The 20,364-nt window shown below is 37.5% G+C and overlaps 1 protein-coding gene across 1 annotated transcript in view; it reads left to right on the plus strand.

The window, feature by feature from the left end:
- LOC106883723 (dynein beta chain, ciliary) overlaps nt 1-20,364 on the plus strand; it is a 362,109-nt gene that overhangs the window by 273,138 nt on the left and 68,607 nt on the right. The window contains exon 72 of the mRNA XM_089364269.1: nt 6,109-6,234. Coding sequence (XP_089220395.1) covers nt 6,109-6,234 — 126 coding nt within the window. The remainder of the gene's footprint in view (nt 1-6,108; nt 6,235-20,364) is intronic.

Here is a 20,364-nt window from a genome sequence, read left to right on the forward strand (position 1 = left end):
ACCTCGTCCATATCATCCTGGGTCTCCTTCTTCCACAGCTTCCTTCTACTGGTAGAGATAGGCACTTCTTTACAGCTGTCCTCATTCATATGCATCACATGACGATACCAGTGCAGTCATCTCTCTTGCACACCACATCTGATGCCTCTTGAGCCCAACTTTTCTCTCAAGATGTTTACACTGCCGTACTTGCACACACACACACATACAACAGGCTTCTTTCAGTTTCCATCTTCCAAATCCATTCACAAGGCTTTGGTCAATCTGAAGCTCTTGTAGAAGACCAAGGTGTCATGCAGTGGGACTGAACCTGGAACCATGTGGTTGGGAAGCAAGCTTCTTACCACACAGTCATACTTGTGCCTGTGATCATTTCATTATTTTGGGCAACTAGCATTAAATGTTCTCATTTTTAATATAGCATGGTATGCTTTGAAGAAGCTTGGCTGCTATGTGTAAGAGATTAAGAAACAGCATAAGCTGTGATTTCAGACTCATTTTGTCAAAGAACTTTTGCACAATTTATATTTTACAAACAGCCCCTGTCATTTTAGTTTTAATGAAACATTGAATAAAAGAAAACATCTCACAGTACTATCCACTTAACCATTTCTCAAATTGGGTTCAAGTGTAACCAAATATACCAGTATGCATTTTTTGGAGACACTCGATTTTCAATACCTCTGCCAAAAGAATACGAATCTCAGAAGATGCTCAGATAAGAAGTTTTGTCTATTCAACATCGTTCATCTACTCCTCTATTTCTGCACAGATCATAAACCCCTTATTTAGTTCTTTTCATTATTCTATCTATTTCATTACCATGTAAACATAGTTTCAATAGTTTCGTCTTCCTCGTTGTTGTCTTAAGTTCATCCATATCCATTAATCGTCACATATTTATTTATTCAAGTTTGTCACAACGTCACTTATTTCTCTAAATTTGTCACAGATTGGCTGACCGAAAATTCTAAGCTTTTTCAATTCTATTTCACTTGATTTGCCAACACTTCTCCACTCTTCCACCACCACCACCCTATATAAACTAGCGCACATACTCAGATCCCCCTACTCGATTTTTAATAACTCCCTCGAAGGAATACAAATCCAGAAGATGCTCTTGTCTAAATTTGCTAGCTCATGGTACGCCCGCCCTCCCATCCCTTCTACCTGTACCAGAAGTTCCTATCCTATGTCATCCTTTGGTTGTCTCCCATGAACACTTCAAAAGGTTTAATGCCATCCTCACTCCTACCTAGGGTTTATCGATCATTTAGTGCATAAAAATGATGGTGTAATGTATGCAGGTTGAAGGCTATTGTTTGTTTATGAATTCTGCCAAATGCAAGCTTTCTTTTCAGGTACATGATGCTGCTGTCCCCCGTCCCAGGGTCACACAGACCCATACCTCCCACACCCTCAGGGTTGGCACTCTCAACGTCAGCACACTGAAAAGTAGGTCTGGTAAGATTGTTGAGATGCTTGAATGGAGATGTGTCGATTTGTGCTACCTCCAAGAAGTAAAGTGGAGACGAGTTTCCGCTAGGTTCCTCACAGGCAAAGAACACAGGTACAAGATTTTATGGGCAGAGAACACAGACGGATGGGTATACCTCTTGTGGAGAAATGGGTTGATAAGGTAATCGAGGTAGTCAGAGTATGCAACAGAATACTTGAGATTAGATTAATGCTTCATCATGGGTTAGCAACCATTATCTTGGGCTATGCCCCTCAACCAGGGGTATCTGATGGGCAGAAAGACCGATTTTATGACATCCTCTTGCAGACTACTTCGTTGACGAATGACAGGGACCTTCTCTTTGTGGCTGGTGTCTTCAATGGACATGTTGGACAACATGCAGGGGGCTTCCATGGTGTACATGGAGGCTATGGTTTTGGTTCCTGCAATGAGGAAGGAACCAGACTGCTGGAGTTCTGCGATGCAAATGATCATATGGTTTGCAATACTAACTTCAAGAAACCTACCAATCACCTAGTCACCTCCTGTTCTGGCAGACACACTAGCCAAATTGACTACATCCTCACCAGTAAAAGGGAAAGATAACTGCTTATAAATGCCAACACCTTCCCAGATGAAGAATGTACCCCTCAACTTAGACTAGTAGTTAGCCACTTCAGGATCAGGCCTAAATGGATGCCCAGAAAACGACCAGCATGGAGGAGAAGGGTCTGGAAGCTTAAAGATCCTGCAAATGGACAGAGATTTAGAGATGTATTACTCAAAGCCTTTGACGAAATAGAAGGGGATATAGCATCACATGATGTGGAAGACAACTGGAGGTTTCTGCGGGATGGCCTGTTGAGAGACACTGACCAGATCTGTGGATGGTGCAAAGTCCCCTGTTGACCGAAGGTAACATGGTGGTGGAACAATTTGGTTGACAGGGCTATTGGAGAAAAGAAACAGGCTTGGAACAACTGGAAGAACGGTGGTAGCAAGGAATTGTATCAGACTGCCAGAAGGGAAGCTAGGAGACAGGTTTATTTAGCCAGAGGGGAAGCAGATAAGAAAAAAATTTACCAATGTTCTGCACCGTGAGGACCAAAGACTTGAAGTATTTTGTGTTGCAAGACAGTGTGTGAGAGAGAATCATGATGTCGTAGGAGAGAAATGTGTCCACATCGATGATGGTTCACTTGCACTAAACGAGGCTACAAAGAGAGATTTGGAGACACCACTATGAAAGGTTGCTCAATAAAGAGAATGAATGGGAGAAAGAGAATCTGCCGAATGTCGACCCAACAGAGGGACTAGCTATACAAATTGACAGTACCTTGGTAGATAAAGCATTTAAGAGTATGAAGACAGGGAAAGCCCCCAGCCCATCACCGCAGAGATGCTTAAAATATCTGGCAGTGTTGGCTATAGCCTAGTCACCTGTATAGATAACCAGGTGATACATGAAGGAGTCATACCCAATGACTGGTGTAGCAGCACCATAGTCAACTTCAACAAAGGTAAAGGTGACGCTTTAGATACAAATAATTACAGAGGTATCAAGTTGTTGGATCAGGTAATGAAGGTCAAGGAGAGAGTCATAGCCCAACTAATTAGGGAGAGAGTCAATTTAGATGAGATGCAGTTTGGGTTTGTGCCAGGGAAACGCATCACTGATGCCATATTTCTAGTAAGACAGCTGCAGGAGAAATACCTAGGCAAAGATGGCAGTGAGGGATGGCAACGAGTACAGTGAAGAATTCCGGGTAGAGGTAGGTGTCCACCAAGGTTCAGTCCTCAGCCTCCTATTTATCATAGTCCTCCAGGCAATAACAGAAGAATTCTAGACAAAATGCCCCTGAGAGCTCCTCTATACTGATGACCTTTCTCTAATTGCTGAGTCACTATCAGAACTAGAGAAGTTTCAGGTGTGGAAGCAAGGTCTAGAATTGAAGGGCCTTAGAGTCAACCTAGCTAAAACCAAAGTCCTAATAAGTAGGAAGGCAGACAAACCACAGATCACTTCAGGTAGATGGCCTTGCTTGATCTGTAGAAAAGGCATCGGTAGAAACTATTTGAGATGTACCCAGTGTAAGCTATGGACACATAAAAGGTGCAGCAATATCAAAAGAAGGTTAAATGGGAAGATAATTTTTGTATGTGGCAGATGCTCAGGAGCAATAAACACTGAAAATGTACAGAGAACAACTTTTGCCACATTCCAGGGAGAAAAACTAGAACTAGTTGCTAGCTTCTATTACCCAGGTGACCAAGTCAGTAGCAGGGGTAGGTGCTCTGAAAGTGTAGCTGCTAGAATAAGAATAGCCTGGGCAAAGTTCAGAGAGCTTCTTTCTCTGCTGGTGACAAAGGGCCTCTCACTCAGAGTAAAAGTTAGACTGTATGACGCATGTGTACGAACAGCCATGCTACATGGTAGTGAGACATGGGCTGTGACTGCTGAGGATATGCGTAACCTTGCAAGGAATGAAGCCAGTATTCTCCGCTGGATGTGTAATGTCAGTGTGCATACCCTACAGAGTGTATGTGCCTTGATAGAAAAGTTGGACCTAAGAAGCATCAGATGTCGTGTGCAAGAGAGACGACTGCACTGGCATGGTCATGTGGTGAGAATTGATGAGGATAGCTGTGTGAAAAAGTGCCACACCCTAGCGGTTGAGGGAACCTGTGGAAGAGGTAGACCAAGGAAGACCTGGAATGAGGTGGTGAAGCACGACCTTTGAATATTAGGCCTCACCGAGGCAATGACTAATGACCGAGACCTTTGGAAATATGCTGTGTGTGAGAAGACCCAGCAAGCCAAGTGAGACCATAACCTGTGGCCTATGCCAGTGGTGTAACCAGCCCACTTATGCATACCTTTCCTTCATTGGACACTAAACTCTGCTTGCGATGACCTGTTGAGGCGAGTGAAATCAAAATCAAATTCGATGACAGCACCACATGACTTGCATCCGTGTTAGTGGAGCGCTAAGAGCACCATCCGAGTGTGATTGTTGCCAGGGTCGCTGACTGGTTCTCCTGCCAGTGGCATGCAAAAAGCACCATTCTAGTGTGATCGTTACCAGCATCACCTTACTGGCACTTGTGCTGGTGGCATGTGAGAAACAGCATTCAAGTGAGGTCATTGCCAGTGCCGCTGAACTGGCTCTTGTGCCGGTGGCATGTAAAAAACACCATTTGAGTGTGGCCGTTGCCAGTACTGCCTGAATGGCCCTCATGCCGGTGACACATAAAAGCACCCACTACACTCTGGAGTGGTTGGCATCCAGCTGTAGAAACTCTGTCAGATCAAATTGGAGCCTGGTGCAGCCACCTGGCTCGCCAGTCCTCAGTCAAACCGTCCAACCCATGCCAGCATGAAAAGCGGGCGTTAAACGATGATGACGATGATTGGTATTGAGAAATGCCAATGATTGCAATCTCTTTTAAGTTTAGTATAATGTTATAATTTTAACTTCATGAATAATCTGTCTTTTGCATTTTATTTATATTCTGAACCTAATTGTTCTTGTGTTCTTCAGGGAGTCCATGGCACCAGGGATGTGAACTTTAGACTATTAACTGTTAGTTTTCAAGGAATAGTGAATCTTAGTTCATCTTCATTCTCTTAACTTTTCCCATTAATTTTCTGAGGAGGTATGTCATTGCCATTCAGAAAAAATAAATTCTCCTTACCTCTCATAGGCACAGATGTGGCTGTGTGGTAAGAAGTTTGCTTCTGAACCACATGGTTTCAGGTTCACTCCCACTGCAAAGTAGCTTACTTAGGCAAGTGTCTTCTACTACAGCCTTGGGCTGACTGATGACTTGTGAGTAAATTTGGTAGATGGAAACTGAAAGAAGCGCCTCGTGTGTGTGTGCATACGTGCATGTATGTGTTTGCCATCACCACTGCTTGACTAGTGTTAGTGTGTTTACATACCCTGTAACTTAGTGGTGCAGCAAAAGAGACCGATAGAATAAGTACAGGGGTCGATTCATTTGATAAAATTTCTTCAAAGTGGTGCCCCAGTTTGGCCGCAATGTAATGACTGAAGCAAATAAAAGATAAAAGGTTACCTGTCCCCATTGTTTTATGTCGAGGTTTTTCTTTTCTGTGATTTTTTTTAACCTCTTTTACCTGTGAGGTTTTTTCTGGGAATTTGGGAATTTTCATCTTTAATCATTATTTCTTTGTCATTGCATAATGAAGGTAAGGTGTTACTTCATTTTATTCACTCTGAGAAAAATAACAGTAAATTTAACCTTAGTGGGATTTGAACTGCGAACATAAAGAGTTGAAACTAATACTGTAGGGCATTTTATCCAACACTTTAACTGTGCTGCCAATCCACTAGCCATGAAGAATATGACAGTGTTGCTGCTAATTGTGATGTCAGTATTAAAGGAGAGGGTAGAAGTTATAGTTGTTACTGTTTTTGTTTTACTTAAAGTTAGTTCTGATTAAATGCATCTATCATGAAAGGTATTCCAACTGCAACCATAACATCTTTTTTTATTGTCCAATACATCTACCCTTTTGTTGTTGTTTCTTCTAATATAATGGTGGTGGTGGTGGTGGTGTTGGTGTTGATGAAAACAATAATGCTGATGACAGTTTCTTAAAGCTTTTTTTTTTTTTTTTTCAGAAATTACTGACCTGTAAAGCTAAGCTCACTCACAATTTCCAAGAAGCTTCGCTATCAGCTCAAAAACATGAAATTTCTTTACAGAACATTGATAAATTCATATTGGATTCCCCTAAAATAATGACTGTGAGTATTAAAAGAAAATATTTGATAGAAAGAATTAGCCATTATTGAAATTATTTGTTGTATGCACTTTAACTTGAAAGTGCTTTTAACTGTTAAATAAATGGTATATATGTTATGAAGAAGCATGGCATAATAGTAAGGGTATGAGTTTACAGTCATAAGGTTGTAGGTTCAGTTCCTAAATTTGGCAGAGTGTTGTGTTCTTGAGCAAAGCACTTAACTTTAGGTTGTTCTGATCTATTCAACTGGAAATTAGTGCCAGCTAAATGTTGGTGCAGCCCTCTCTCCCTCTAGCTTTACCATTCTTGAAGTTCCACTGATCAATAGTGGAATGGCCAAGGCATCTATGTTTGCATGCAGCTACTCAGACACCCTAAACAATTAGCAAAAATCTGGTGCATGTCACCAAGTCATAATCACTTGCAAGCAGAAGCTATGTTGTTTTTTGCATATGCATTTCATGTAAGTAGTATGTTGTATAAATGGTATTAATGATATATAAATGGTATGTATATTATGCTAACGGTATGTAGATAGTATGTGTATCATGTGATTGCTATGCATGTTATGCAAAGAGTACATATGTTGCATAAACATTGTCTATGTTATATAAATGTAAAGTATAAAAGATTAATGTTATTGCACAGACATAGTGAGAATAAAAAGTAGAAAAGCCCAATCTTGTAATCAGTGTCTGTTTCATTAGCAATAAACATGATTATTTCTACAATTAGTGGGGGTTCATCTCTAAATTAGTAATATACATATATATTATATATTAGGAAACCCGGTGTAATATTATACCAATTTTTGCCTGTAAGGTTGGAATAAATTTTTCATTCTCTAATATTATTATTACTATAATACTTTTAATGTATTTATAATACGACTATTGTTTTAGGTTTTACCTTCGATTTTCGTTTATTATGGAACTTACAGGTAGGATTGAACCACTACTCTGGGAATCTTCATTGAAGGACATCCCTATTCCATTTAAAAGGGAATATACCATTAAACTTATTAATAATATAAAGGAGTTTATTAATAGAATAAAATGGATAGCTCACTATAAGAACTGTAACATTGCCAACATTAAAGATGTAGAGAATACCAATTATATAAGCTCTCAATTTAAAACTAAAAGGGAATCCCCATATAATAGGGAAATTTAGTCCCTGGAAGACAAAATTTGGAAGGTGGTTAACAACATTAAGTTTTAAAAATACCCAAACAGACATAATGAATACTTAAGAAACTTAGGAATTAAAATAAAAGAAATGCGTAATGTCGAGGGAATAGTAGTACAATCTGATAAAACTGGCAACCTGTATAAGTTAGATACAAAATTATATGATAAACTTTTAGGAAAGGAAATAAATAAAAAATATAAAATTGTCCCGGAAGATACCATTTATAATATTAATAAAGCCACTCGGTTAATCATGGAAAAATATGAGATAGACAATAAAATGGAACCATATGTACCGATGCACCCTAGGATAACTATAAAGGATCATAAAGACAATTTCTACTCGGACCCTAAAGTAAGACTAATATGTCCCAGTAAATCGGATTTAGGGAAATTAAGTAAGTTAATTTTAGACAAATATATTAATAAACTAAATAACCTAAATTACCTGAAACTCTGGAGTAGCATTAATAATAATTTTAAATGGTTTAAAGATATTAAAGACAGTAGTAGTTACAAATTTATCCAAATAGACATAGAGGATTATTATTCATCTGTTAATGAAATAGTGATTAATAAGGCCTTAATATATGCTATGAATAAGGTGGGAATGACTAAGGAGGAATTTAAGGTAGTAAAAATGGCGAAAAAATCGTTTATTAGGTACAATAATAAATTGTGGGCTAGAAAAGATACCAGGGATTTTTTGATATCCCTATGAGATCACTGGACTCTGCTCAGGTTATAGACCTAGTAGGAATTTATTTATTAACAGAACTCCAATTAGAAAATCTTAAATTAGAGGGTGGATTATACAGAGATGACCTCTTGCTAATAACGAAAAATAGCACGAATAGAACTTTAGAAATATATAAGAAGAAAATTTACAGTTTCTTTAAAAGAAATGGGCTTAGGTTTTTAAATTAATAACGAATATAGCAATGTCAACTACTTAGATGTAAATTTCAACTTAATAACAGGTATAACCCAACCTTACCATAAAATTAACGAAAACCTGAAATATATTAACGTTAAGAGTAACCATCCACCTTCTATTAAGAAAGCATTAGTAAATAATATAGGGAAAAGAATTTCAGTACTTTCTTCCAACTATGAGATATTCAATAAACATGCACTATATTATAATGAAGCGTTTCATAAGGCGGGATATAATCATGATATTAAATTTTTCAACAATTCTAAATATAATTATAATTTAAAAGGTAACTTAAATGACGAATACACAGTATACAGAACCACCTAAAGCCAGAGATAGGTAGTAATATGAACAAAAAACCTCATAGTAATAATAATAAGAAGAATAAAATATGGTTAATAATTCCCTATGGGATACAGGTAAAAACTAACATTATTAAAGAGATTTTAAATATAATTAAGATATTTATTAAAGACAACAAGAAATATAAGGACACATTTTCTAGCAATAATTTTGGAGTTGGTTACTCTACCACTAATAATGTTGGCAATATCATTTCATCCTTTAATAAATTTAAATTAAATAAGTTTTACAATAATAAATTAAGTAATACCTCCATTGAAGTCCAAAATATAATTGATTGTAATTGTAGAGATAGGACTAAATGTAAATTTTAAAATAGATGTAACGTTGAGGACGTAGTATACAAATGTATAGTGATTTTGAAGGATAATAACTGTAGTAATAATGATAACATAAATACTACTTACATTGGATCGACTTCCAATAAAATTAAATTCCGAGTGGCCCAACTTATGAATTCTTTTAAGAACAGAAATTTAATGAACTCTATGGGCCTTAGTAAATATATTAGGGAACTTAAATCAAAGAGAATAGAATACGAGTTAAAATGGGAAATAGTTTGCAAGGCTAAATCATATAGGATAGGGAATCAATTCTGCTTAGTATGTACTAATGAATTTAAAGAGATATTATTAGCCAATAAAAAATTGATTAACTCCCACGATGAACGTAATATTAAATTCAGACATAAATTAAATTACTTATATAATAAGTTTAGATAACTAACTTATTTACTTAAACCTAGGATTAGGTACCAACTTATAGTTATGATCAGTAGCGTAAGATACATCAAATTAGCTTTAGAATACACTTTAATCATCTCAATGTTATGCAAATAGAAACACATAACTACCTTTACTTTAAGTCTTCATCGATAACATGAGCAATCTTTTACAAGTTTTCATAACATTTTTTAAGTATTTGGTATAGTTATTATTCTGTGTAAATCTGAGAGTTTTAAGTATTTTAGTATTATTAATCTTCAATAAACTTTTTATTTTAGGTAGGTTTTTCTTTTTCGATATTTTCGTTATTATTTTAGTAATTATGATACGTGTTTACCTCTGGTAATGGACGCTATGCTTATCACGTGACTTTTCAGTATTAATTTTCATAGCATTGTTTACGTAATATAGAATTTTCGTATGTGTATAGTTATTACTCTGCGTTAATTTGCAAGTTTAAGTATTTTAGTATGTTTAATCCTTAAGAATCTTTTTATTTTCGGTAGATTTTCTTTTTCGATATTTTCGTTATTATTTTAGAAATTATAATACGCATGTACTTCTGGGTAATAGACACCATATTTATCACGTGACCTTTTAGTATAGATTCTATACAGTCATTTTGATTTAGTCTACACTTACCCACCGGCAGATAAGTCATGTTTTCTTATTTTAATTTTAATTTTATAAGCAATATTGACATACGTCTTTTAGTAACTGTATACACTAACACATTGTTTTACTATTATCTACTTATTCCATAATGTTTTAACCTTGTTTACTATAATACTCTTTTTTCAATATTTTTAGATTGTAACTCTCAATAATTATATTAATACCGTTAATGTAGGGATTAGTTTACAGATTTTGTATCTTTATATATGTATGTATATATATATATATATATATATATATATATTTCTCGTGTTTATGTTTATTCCTTGAATGATTAAAGGTATTTTAGGGATTTGACCAGAAAAGTGACTGATTTGGGGAGTAAAATCATTTCCCCATTCTAATGAACTCGGATAGAATTTGTTTATAATTTTATATAGTCCTATTTCAGTCATGAAACGCGCGTATTCTATATACTAGCACAAACTTTTTACATCTATACTTCTATACTGTATATTATCGTATTAATTTTTACTGTCCAATTTATAATTTTAACTTTTAAATTTAAAAAAAAATTAATATTTCTATGATTTATTTATATGATTTATTTGTGTAATATATTATTTAATTTAAATTTTTAGATTAAAATCTTAGATATATTAAGATGGTATATGCCTCACAGCATGGATTTGGACGGGTTCTGAGTTGACTGAGTTGTAGAGTGGGGGTTCGTCTCTAAATTAGTAATATATATATGTGTGTGTGTGTGTATAGATAGATAGATAGATATCTTTCAAATTTGTTTACAGGAAACGTTTTGAATATGCAAATAAAGCTCCTATTCCATTATGCCGGCCACAGTCTAATGATGCTGACTGATAAACCAGTTTTTGAGGTTGCATCTGGCTTGTGTTTGTGAGAATGGCATGAGTGAATGCATAACTGTGTGTGTGTGAATAGGGGCGAGTGACTCTGATTTGTGTGTTTGTGTGTGTAGCAGTTGACGTGTGTTTTTTCACGTGATGTGTGCACATGTGTGTCTGTGATCAAACAGTGTGTATGATGTATGTATGTGGGTGAAAGTTATCTTTGTCTATGTATGCTGCATGTGTGTGTATATATTGTCTGTGTTCAGGTGTTATGTGCTTGTGTGGTGTGTGTACTAAGTTAAACAGTGTGTGTGGCTGCTCATATAGTGGTATATGTGTGACACTATTGAAGATGGTGTGTGGGTGTGTGGATAACAGTGTGTGGGATGTAGATGATGGTGTGTGCATGATGATGTGTGGTGTGGGTGCTGAGAAGTGGTCACTGCTAGTGTGTGTGGAGTTGGTGTCATAAAGAGAGGAGGTGAGGTTGGTGTCAGATGCAGAGAGGAGGTGAGGTTGGTGTCGGATGCAGAGAGGAGGTGAGTTGAACTCATGTGGTACAAAGGAGCGAAAAGAGAAGATTAATTCCTATGTATATGCATATCATTCAACTATGGTAGTAGTTGAATAATATTCTTAAGGCCACAATTTACTTACATGCAGCAGCTTTTAGAGCTTGTCACTAATTCAATTCTTAACTAAATGGAACACTGTTGACATTTTTGAGGACTTGTCCCTAGCTACATTTTGGCATAAAAAAATTGAGATTTGGTCCAGTAGAAAAAAGTTTACATCAAAATTTGTAGTGATGTTATAGGAGAGTAAATAAGGCCACCAATCAAGTTTAGATCTAAATATCTTTTTTATTTTAAAAGAAAAATATATTTATCTTAGCTTCAATGATAGAAGAAAGATTGAAGAATTTCATAGTTTTTGTCCCATGCAATAAAAATGTGTATCAAAAAAGTTGTGAGGTAAAATATCACAAAAAATTATAAGACAAAAAACTGTATTTACGTATAGATAACTTTATTTTGCAAACAAACTATATTTTAATTAAGCTTAAATGATAGGAGTCAATTTGAGGAATTTCATGGTATCGGTCTCATGCAATGAAGTTCTAAAAAAAATGTTATGTGTGTTTGTTTCTCTAATTTGAGAGTGGTAATATAATTCTACACTTTTTATTCTAAGGGGACTTTTTATATATGCCACTGGCATCATTGAGGTAAGGAAAAAATATCAAAGACCCCAAAAGGAATTTCATAGTTTCCATCTCCTTAAATTAAATATATTTTTTATTGTTGTTGTATTTCAATTAAAAAATTAAATTTACACACCCATAAATCTTTCACATTCATAGACTAATAACATGCCTTCTGCTAATGTGGAAACTAATGTCAGGTGCTTTGGCCAGTGAACTGCTCAGATACTTGGAAAAAAGTGGGCTGCTACCCACTGAACAGAAAGGGTGCTACAAAAAGGAGCTGGGGAACAAAGGATCAGCTGTTAATTGATAATCTAATTATCAGGAACTGCAAAAGAAAACATACATCCTGAGCATGGCATGGGTTGATTATTGCAAAGCATATGATATGATATACCACACTCTTGGATAATAAGAACAATGGAAATGTATTGAGTAGCAGAGAATATGAAAAACCTTATATGGAATAGCATGAAATACAGGAGAACAGAATTGACAGCAGGGAAGCACTAGGAAGTACTAAGAAAGGTGAAAATCAAGAAAGGAATCTTCCAGGAGAATAGTGTATCTCCACTTATATTCATGCTGGGAATGATCCCCTTGAGTGAAATACTACAGGGAACAGGGTTATGATCTGGGAAGCGGTAAGAGAAAACTAAACCACTTGCTATTCATGGATGACCTGAAGCTATTCACAAAACTGAAGCAGAACTGGAAAGCTTAGTCCAGTTTGTGCAGATTGTCTCCAGTGATATTAAAATGGAGTTAGAACTCTCAAAATGTGTTACGATGGTGATGAGACAAGGAAAGCTTGTCAGGAAAGAAGGCATATGGTTGCTGAGTGGTGAAATCATGAAGGCAATTCAACCTCAATCCAGCTATAGATACCTAGGAATACTTGAGACAGATGAAATCAAACACCACAACAAGAAAGAAAAGAAAAAAAAAAAGAGCGTACCTGCAGTGAGTGAGAAAAATATTGGCTTCAAAGCTGAATGCCAGAAAATATAATTTCAGCAATAAACACAAGCGCACTCGCAGTAGTTCAGTATGGTGCTGGAATCCTGAAGTGGACAGAGGAGGAGCTAAAGGAGATGGACAAGAAGTCAAGAAAGCACTTAATGCATAGAGCCCATCATCCACATGCAGATGCTGATCACCTATGTAGAGAGGAAATGGAGGAAGGGGACTGATAAGTGTAGAAGATTGTGTGCATATCGAACTTGAGAGCTTAATGAGATACCTAACCCAAAGTAAGGAAACCTTGCAAGAGGCAGTTAGGAACGAGGGAGTATTGAGAGCAGTGAAAAAGGGAAAACAAAGTAAGAAGTACAAAAAGGACATAAAGAAGAATTACGCAAGAAGGGACTACACAATCAATTCCATGTAGCCACAACAGAAGTTGCTGGAAAAAATAGGTGGAATTGGCTGATGAAAGGAACCCTAAAAAAAAAAGAGACTGAGAGCACTATACTGGCAGCGCAAGACCAAGCTTTGACCATGAACTGGAGGGTCAACCTTAGCAATGAGCAAGTGTCTCCACTGTGCCGCATCTGCGATAGAGTGGATGAAACCATTGCCTATATCACGAACGAATGCCTTTGACACCCAAGACCACTACAAGTGGCGACACGACCAGGTAGCAAAAGTGCTACATTGGAAACTGTACGAAAAGCAGGGGCTAGAGAGAGGCAAGACAAGGTGTAAGCACAAACTGCAGAGTCGGAGACTAGCAAAATCTTCTGGGATTTACCAATCCAAATAGATCAGGTGCTAGAGCATTACAGACCAGACCTAGTGGTGGCGGACAAGGACACCACATATGTTATATAGTTGACGTTGCATGCTCCCTTGGTCCATGAATAATCAAGAAGGAAGGTGAAAAGATAGATATATAGAACCCTTTTAGGTACGAAATAGCCTGGTTCTGGAAAATGAAGAAGGTGAAGATAGTGCCAATTATTGTTGGGTCCTTGAGAACAGTATCAGAAGACATAAAAGGAATATAAAGGAAATTGGAATAGTGTCATGTGTTGAGAGGAATTTTTTGGTGTTTGAATAATTCATCTCTGGAACCATGGGTGTTTTGTTCATCATTCCTAAACAAACCTTATTCAGGGACCTTTTGAGTGGGATGAGTTACTTGACCTGAAGAAAATTCTAACTGGGCCCCACCTGAAAGGTTATGTGTTGTTTATCTTGATATGAGATCACTATGTTGCACACATATGGTTGTAATGCATGTGCCTGGTGTACCCTTATCAGACGGGTAGTCATGATGGGTATATTGGGTTTCATATATTTGTACCCCAGTATCACTTTGATGGCATGCTCTACTCTCTCACTCAGTAATAATAATATAAATAATAATAATGGGTGTTTGTGTATACACACTGACACACACACACACACACACACACTCACACAAACGAACACACTCACATCCACATATACATATCAACTTCATCATTTAACATCTATGTTCCATGATGTAAATCATGTAAATGACAATTTTGGTTGTAGCTGAACACCTAGAAATTCAAGTAACCTGGTATAAACTAAGCTACTAAGAAAATAGTGAAAGATTTGGATACTTACTTCATCAAACTTAAAACATAAATAACTACATTGACTTGTGCAGGATTTGAACTTAGAACCACAAGTTATTGAATGACTGTAACTCTATCAAGAACACATTAAATGACACATGTGAAGGCATGTGGCTTAGTGGTTAGGAGTATGCACCTCACACTCATAAAGCCATGAGTTTGATGTCTGGGAGCACATTGTATCCTTGAGCAAGACACTATTTCTCATTGCTACAGTCCTCTCAGCATGGCAAAACTAAATGATACCTGTAATTCAAAGGGCCAGCCTTGTCACATTCTGTGTCACACTGAATCAGCCTGAGAACTATTTTAAAGGTATGCATGTCTGTGGAGTGCTCAGCCACGTGCATGTTAATTTCACAAGCAGGCTGTTCCGTTGATTGGATCTACAGAGACCCTTGTCATCATAACCAACAGAGTGCCAGTTAAATGACTCATTAATTTATCTGTCACATTACTTGTGTGGTTATTTGCAATTTATTTTCATTGTTAATAACTTGTCAAGATTAGCACTTCATCTGAAATTATTGTCTAACAGTCATATGATCATAAGACTGTCTCGAATTTCCCAAGATGCTGGAGTGACTTTTTTTTCACATTATCTTGTGTTGTCAATGTATTTGTACTTACAACACCAGACAGGTACAATACTTAACAATCAATTATTTTGGATAAACTTTATTCCTTTTAATACAAATCAAACTATAAATTCTCCTTTTTTCTTGTGACAAGAGTTGTTTTCCTCATCTGATGTCATATTAGATGTCATATACATCTGCTATGTATTGTATATCATAATACATATACATTTTACATGTGTATATTTATAGATGATATATACTACATGACAAATGAGTGAAGATTATGGTGATGGTAGTGAAGATTATTCTTATTATTATTGTTATTATTATTATTATACTGACAGAATCATTAGCACGCCGGGCAAAATTCTTAGCGTTATTTCACCCATTGCTACATTCTGAGTTCAAATTCCACTGAGGTTGACTGTGCCTTTCATCCTTTCAGGGTCAATAAATTAAATGCCAATGAAATACTGGGGTTGGTGTAATTGCCTAGTCCCCTCCTCCAAAATTTTAGGCCTTGTGCCTTTAGAAGAAAGGATTATTAAGATGTTAAGGCAGTAAGCTGGCAGAATCATTAGCACAGCAGACAAAATTCTTAGCAGCATTTCATCCATCTTTACATTCTAAGTTCAAATTCTCCTGAGGTCAACTTTGTTTTTCATTCTTTTGGGGTGGATAAAATTGGTACCAGTTAAGTACTGGGGTCGATATACTTGTCCCCTTTCCCACCAAATTTCAGGCCTTGTGTCTATAGTAGAAAGGATTGTTATTATTATTAAGGCAGAAAGCTGGTAAAAGCATTAGGAAGCCAAACAAAAATGCTTAGCGGTATTTCACCTATTTTCACATTCTGAGTTCAAGCATTGCCAAGGTTGACTTTGCCTTTCATCCTATTATGGTTGATGGTATGAGTACCTGTGGAGCACTGTGGTTGATGTAATCAACTTCCTCTCCCCTCAAAATCTGCTGGCCCTGTGCAAAAATTTGAAATCGTAATTACTATTATTATTGTTATTATTCAACAGTCCTGTTTTTATTGCGTGCTTTCATTGGGTACATGCAGTAGTTTTTGTAGTTATTTCAACTGCACCAACAGTGCTCTATGTAAGACATGTACTGTCTAGCATTGCTATCTTCTGTATTTTACATATATTCATAAGTCTTGGGATTTTAGTTATGTATTTGTCTGCATGTTGTTATAAGGACTGCTTCTGTTTTCAAGTCCCACATTTGGGTTGTCTCTATTTCCAGATCTTTGTATTTTGGTAGCTTTTTCATTTCTTTTAGAAATAAAATGTCATCTATTGGGACAGATATGTCAATTAGGAGTTAATATTTTTCTTCGTCTCTAAGACAATATCTAATCAGTTAGCTTTGATCTCCCTATCTATGTGTTTTGGAATATCCCAGAGTATGGTTGCCATGCCATTTTCTGAGACCCTTCTCAAGTTATACCATCTTTTTTCTGCTGTTATTCAATGATGCTGGCACAACTTCCAGAGTATATAAGTCCAAACACTGTCATGTCTGTGGATATGTTCCTTCTTGGTCAAGACTGGGCAGCCAAAGACAATATGACTTGTTTCTTTCCCATCACCACATATTCTACAGTTACTTACTGTATGTGCTGCAATTAGAGATAAGAGTTTTTGAGGTGTCTAAACTGGTTTTGACTTTTCCTAATTTTTCAATGTCTATTGCTTTGGCACATTCTATTCCATTCTCTATTAGATTTGATGAGAACTTTCTTTCAAGTAATGCCTGTTTTAATTCAAGGAGTCTTTTATCCTGAATATCCAAATTAGAAACAATTGTTCAGATTCTCCTAGCTAGGTTAAATGGAAAATTCGGTTTGATTTGTGCGGTATGAAGGAAATAGTAGAAACTGCTTGGAGGTCATTGGTTTGTAGTAGATGTTGGTTTCTATATATGTGTATTTTTTAACCTTTTACAACCATCAGGTCATAGCCATACAAATCGACCCCAGAACATTTTTAAAACCTGGTACTTATTCTGCCAGTTTCTTTTGCTGAAGCACTAAGTTATGGAGATACAAATACAATAGCAGCAGTTGTCAAGCAGTGGTAGGGGCCAAACACACAAATATACACACACACACACACACACACACACACACATACATACATACATACATACATACGTGTGTGTGTGTGAATATATATATATACACGAAATACACATACGAAATATATATATATATATATATATATATATATGTGCAAGACAGTGTAGGAGAGAGAATAGTGATGTTGTAGGAGAGAAATGTGTTCGCATGGATGATGGTACGCTTGCACTAAATGAGGATGCAAAGAAAGAGGTTTGGAGATGCCACTACGATAGATTGCTTAATAAAGAGAATGAATGGGAGGAAGAGAGCCTGCCGTATGTCGACCCAATAGAGGGACCAGCTATCCGAGTTGATAGTACCGGGTAGATAAAGCAATTAAGAGTATGAAGACCGGGAAAGCCCCCGGCCCATCAGGAATCACTGCAGAGATGCTCAAAATATCTGGCAGTGTTGGCTATAGCCTAGTCACCCGTATTACGAACCAGGTGATACACGAAGGAGTCATACCCAATGACTGGTGTAGCAGCATCATAGTCAACTGCTACAAAGGTAAAGGTGACGCTTTAGATACAAATAATTACAGAGGCATCAAGCTGTTAGATCAGGTTATGAAAGTTACAGAGAGGGTCATAGCCCAACTAATTAGGGAGCGAATCAATTTAGATGAGATGCAGTTTGGGTTCGTGCCAGGTAAAGGCACTACTGATGCCTTATTTCTAGTGAGACAGCTGCAGGAGAAATACCTAGCTAAGGATGAACCTCTGTACCTGGCTTTCGTTGACATGGAGAAAGCCTTTGACAGGGTCGCCCGATCCCTTATCTGGTGGTCAATGAGGAAACTTGGGATAGAAGAATGGTTAGTGAGAGCTGTGCGAGCCATGTACAGAGATGCTGCCAGTAAGGTGAGGGTTGGAAATGAGTACAGCAATGAATTCCGGGTAGAGGTAGGGGTCCACCAAGGTTCCGTCCTCAGCCCCCTCTTATTTATCATAGTCCTCCAGGCAATCACAGAGGAGTTCAAGACAGGTTGCCCCTGGGAGCTCCTCTATGCTGATGACCTTGCCCTAATTGCGGAGTCACTATCAGAACTAGAGGAGAAGTTTAAGGTGTGGAAGCAAGGTCTAGAATTGAAGGGCCTTAGAGTCACCCCAGCTAAAACCAAAATCTTAATAAGTAGGAAGGTAGATAAAACACAAACCCCTTCAGGTAGATGGCCCTGCTCAGTATGTAGAAAAGGAGTAGGTAGTAACTCTATAAGATGTACCCGGTGCAAGCTATGGACACATAAGAGGTGCAGCAACATCAAAGGCAGGTTAACTAGCAAGTTAGTTTTTGTTTGTGGCAGATGTTCAGGTGCAATAAAGACTGTAAACAAACAGGAAACAACTTCTATCTCATTCCAGGGTGAAAAACTAGAGGTAGTCAATAGCTTCCGCTATCTGGGCGACCAAGTTAGTAGTGGGGGTGGGTGCGCTGAAAGTGTAGCTGCTAGAATAAGAATAGCCTGGGCAAAGTTTAGAGAGCTCTTACCCCTGCTGGCGACAAAGGGACTCTCACTCAGAGTAAAAGGCAGACTGTATGACGCATGCATACGAACAGCCATGCTACATGGCAGTGAAACATGGGCTGTAACTGCTGAGGACATACGTAAGCTCGCAAGGAATGAAGCCAGTATGCTCCGTTGGATGTGTAATGTCAATGTGAATACCCGTCAGAGTGTAAGTATCTTGAGAGAAAAGCTGAACATTAGAAGCATCAGTTGTGGTGTGCAAGAGAGACGATTGCGCTGGTATGGACATGTGGTGAGAATGGATGAGGATAGCTGCGTGAAAAAGTGCCACACCCTAACAGTTGAGGGAACCCGTGGAAGAGGTAGGCCCAGGAAGACCTGGGCTGAGGTGGTGAGGCAAGACCTTCGTACATTGGGCCTCACCGAGGCGATGACTACTGACCGAGACCTTTGGAAATGTGCTGTGCGTGAGAAGACCCGGCAAGCCAAGTAAGATCGTTGCCAGTGCCCCTGGACTGGCTCTTGTGCGGGTGGCACATGAGATGCACCATTTTGAGCATGGCCGTTGCCAGTACCGCCTGACTGGCTCCCGTAGGATTTTCGAGTGAGATCGTTGCCAGTGCCCCTGGACTGGCTTGTGCGGGTGGCACATAAAAGACACCATTTCGAGCGTGGCCGTTTTCGTGCGGGTGACATGTAAAAGCACCCACTACACTCTCTGAGTGGTTGGCATTAGGAAAGGCATCCAGCTGTAGAAACTCTGCCAAATTAGATTGGAGCCTGGTGTTGCCATCTGGTTTCACCAGTCCTCAGTCAAATCGTCCAACCCATGCTAGCATGGAAAGCGGACGTTAAACGACGATGATGATGATGATGATATATAAAAGGTAGGTTTCTTTCAGTTTCTGTCTACTAGTTTCACTCACAAGACTTTAATCAGCTTGAGGCTATAGTGGAAGACACCTATTCAAGGGGCGATGCAGTGGGACTGCAACTGGAACCATGTCGTTAGGAAACAAACTTCTTACCACAGAGCCATGCCTGATACATGCATATATATATGGACATGTATACACGTACACACACACATATATGTATATGTAAGTATGTATGCATGTATATGCATACATATATATATGTATGCACATACTTATATACTATATATATATATATATATATATATATATATATATATGCACATACATACTTATATACTGTATATATATATATATATATATGTGTGTGTGTGTATGCACATGCATACTTATATACTGTATATGTATATATATATATATATATATATATATATATATAATGCATGTGTAATCATAGACACACATGCACACACAAACACATCTCTACATTTAACATAATATAACACATTTTATATATATAGGCGCAGGAGTGGCTGTGTGGTAAGTAGCTTGCTTACC

This window comes from Octopus bimaculoides, chromosome 16, assembly GCF_046866305.1.
Source record: "Octopus bimaculoides isolate indiv1 chromosome 16, ASM4686630v1, whole genome shotgun sequence".
Lineage (NCBI taxonomy): Eukaryota > Metazoa > Mollusca > Cephalopoda > Octopoda > Octopodidae > Octopus > Octopus bimaculoides.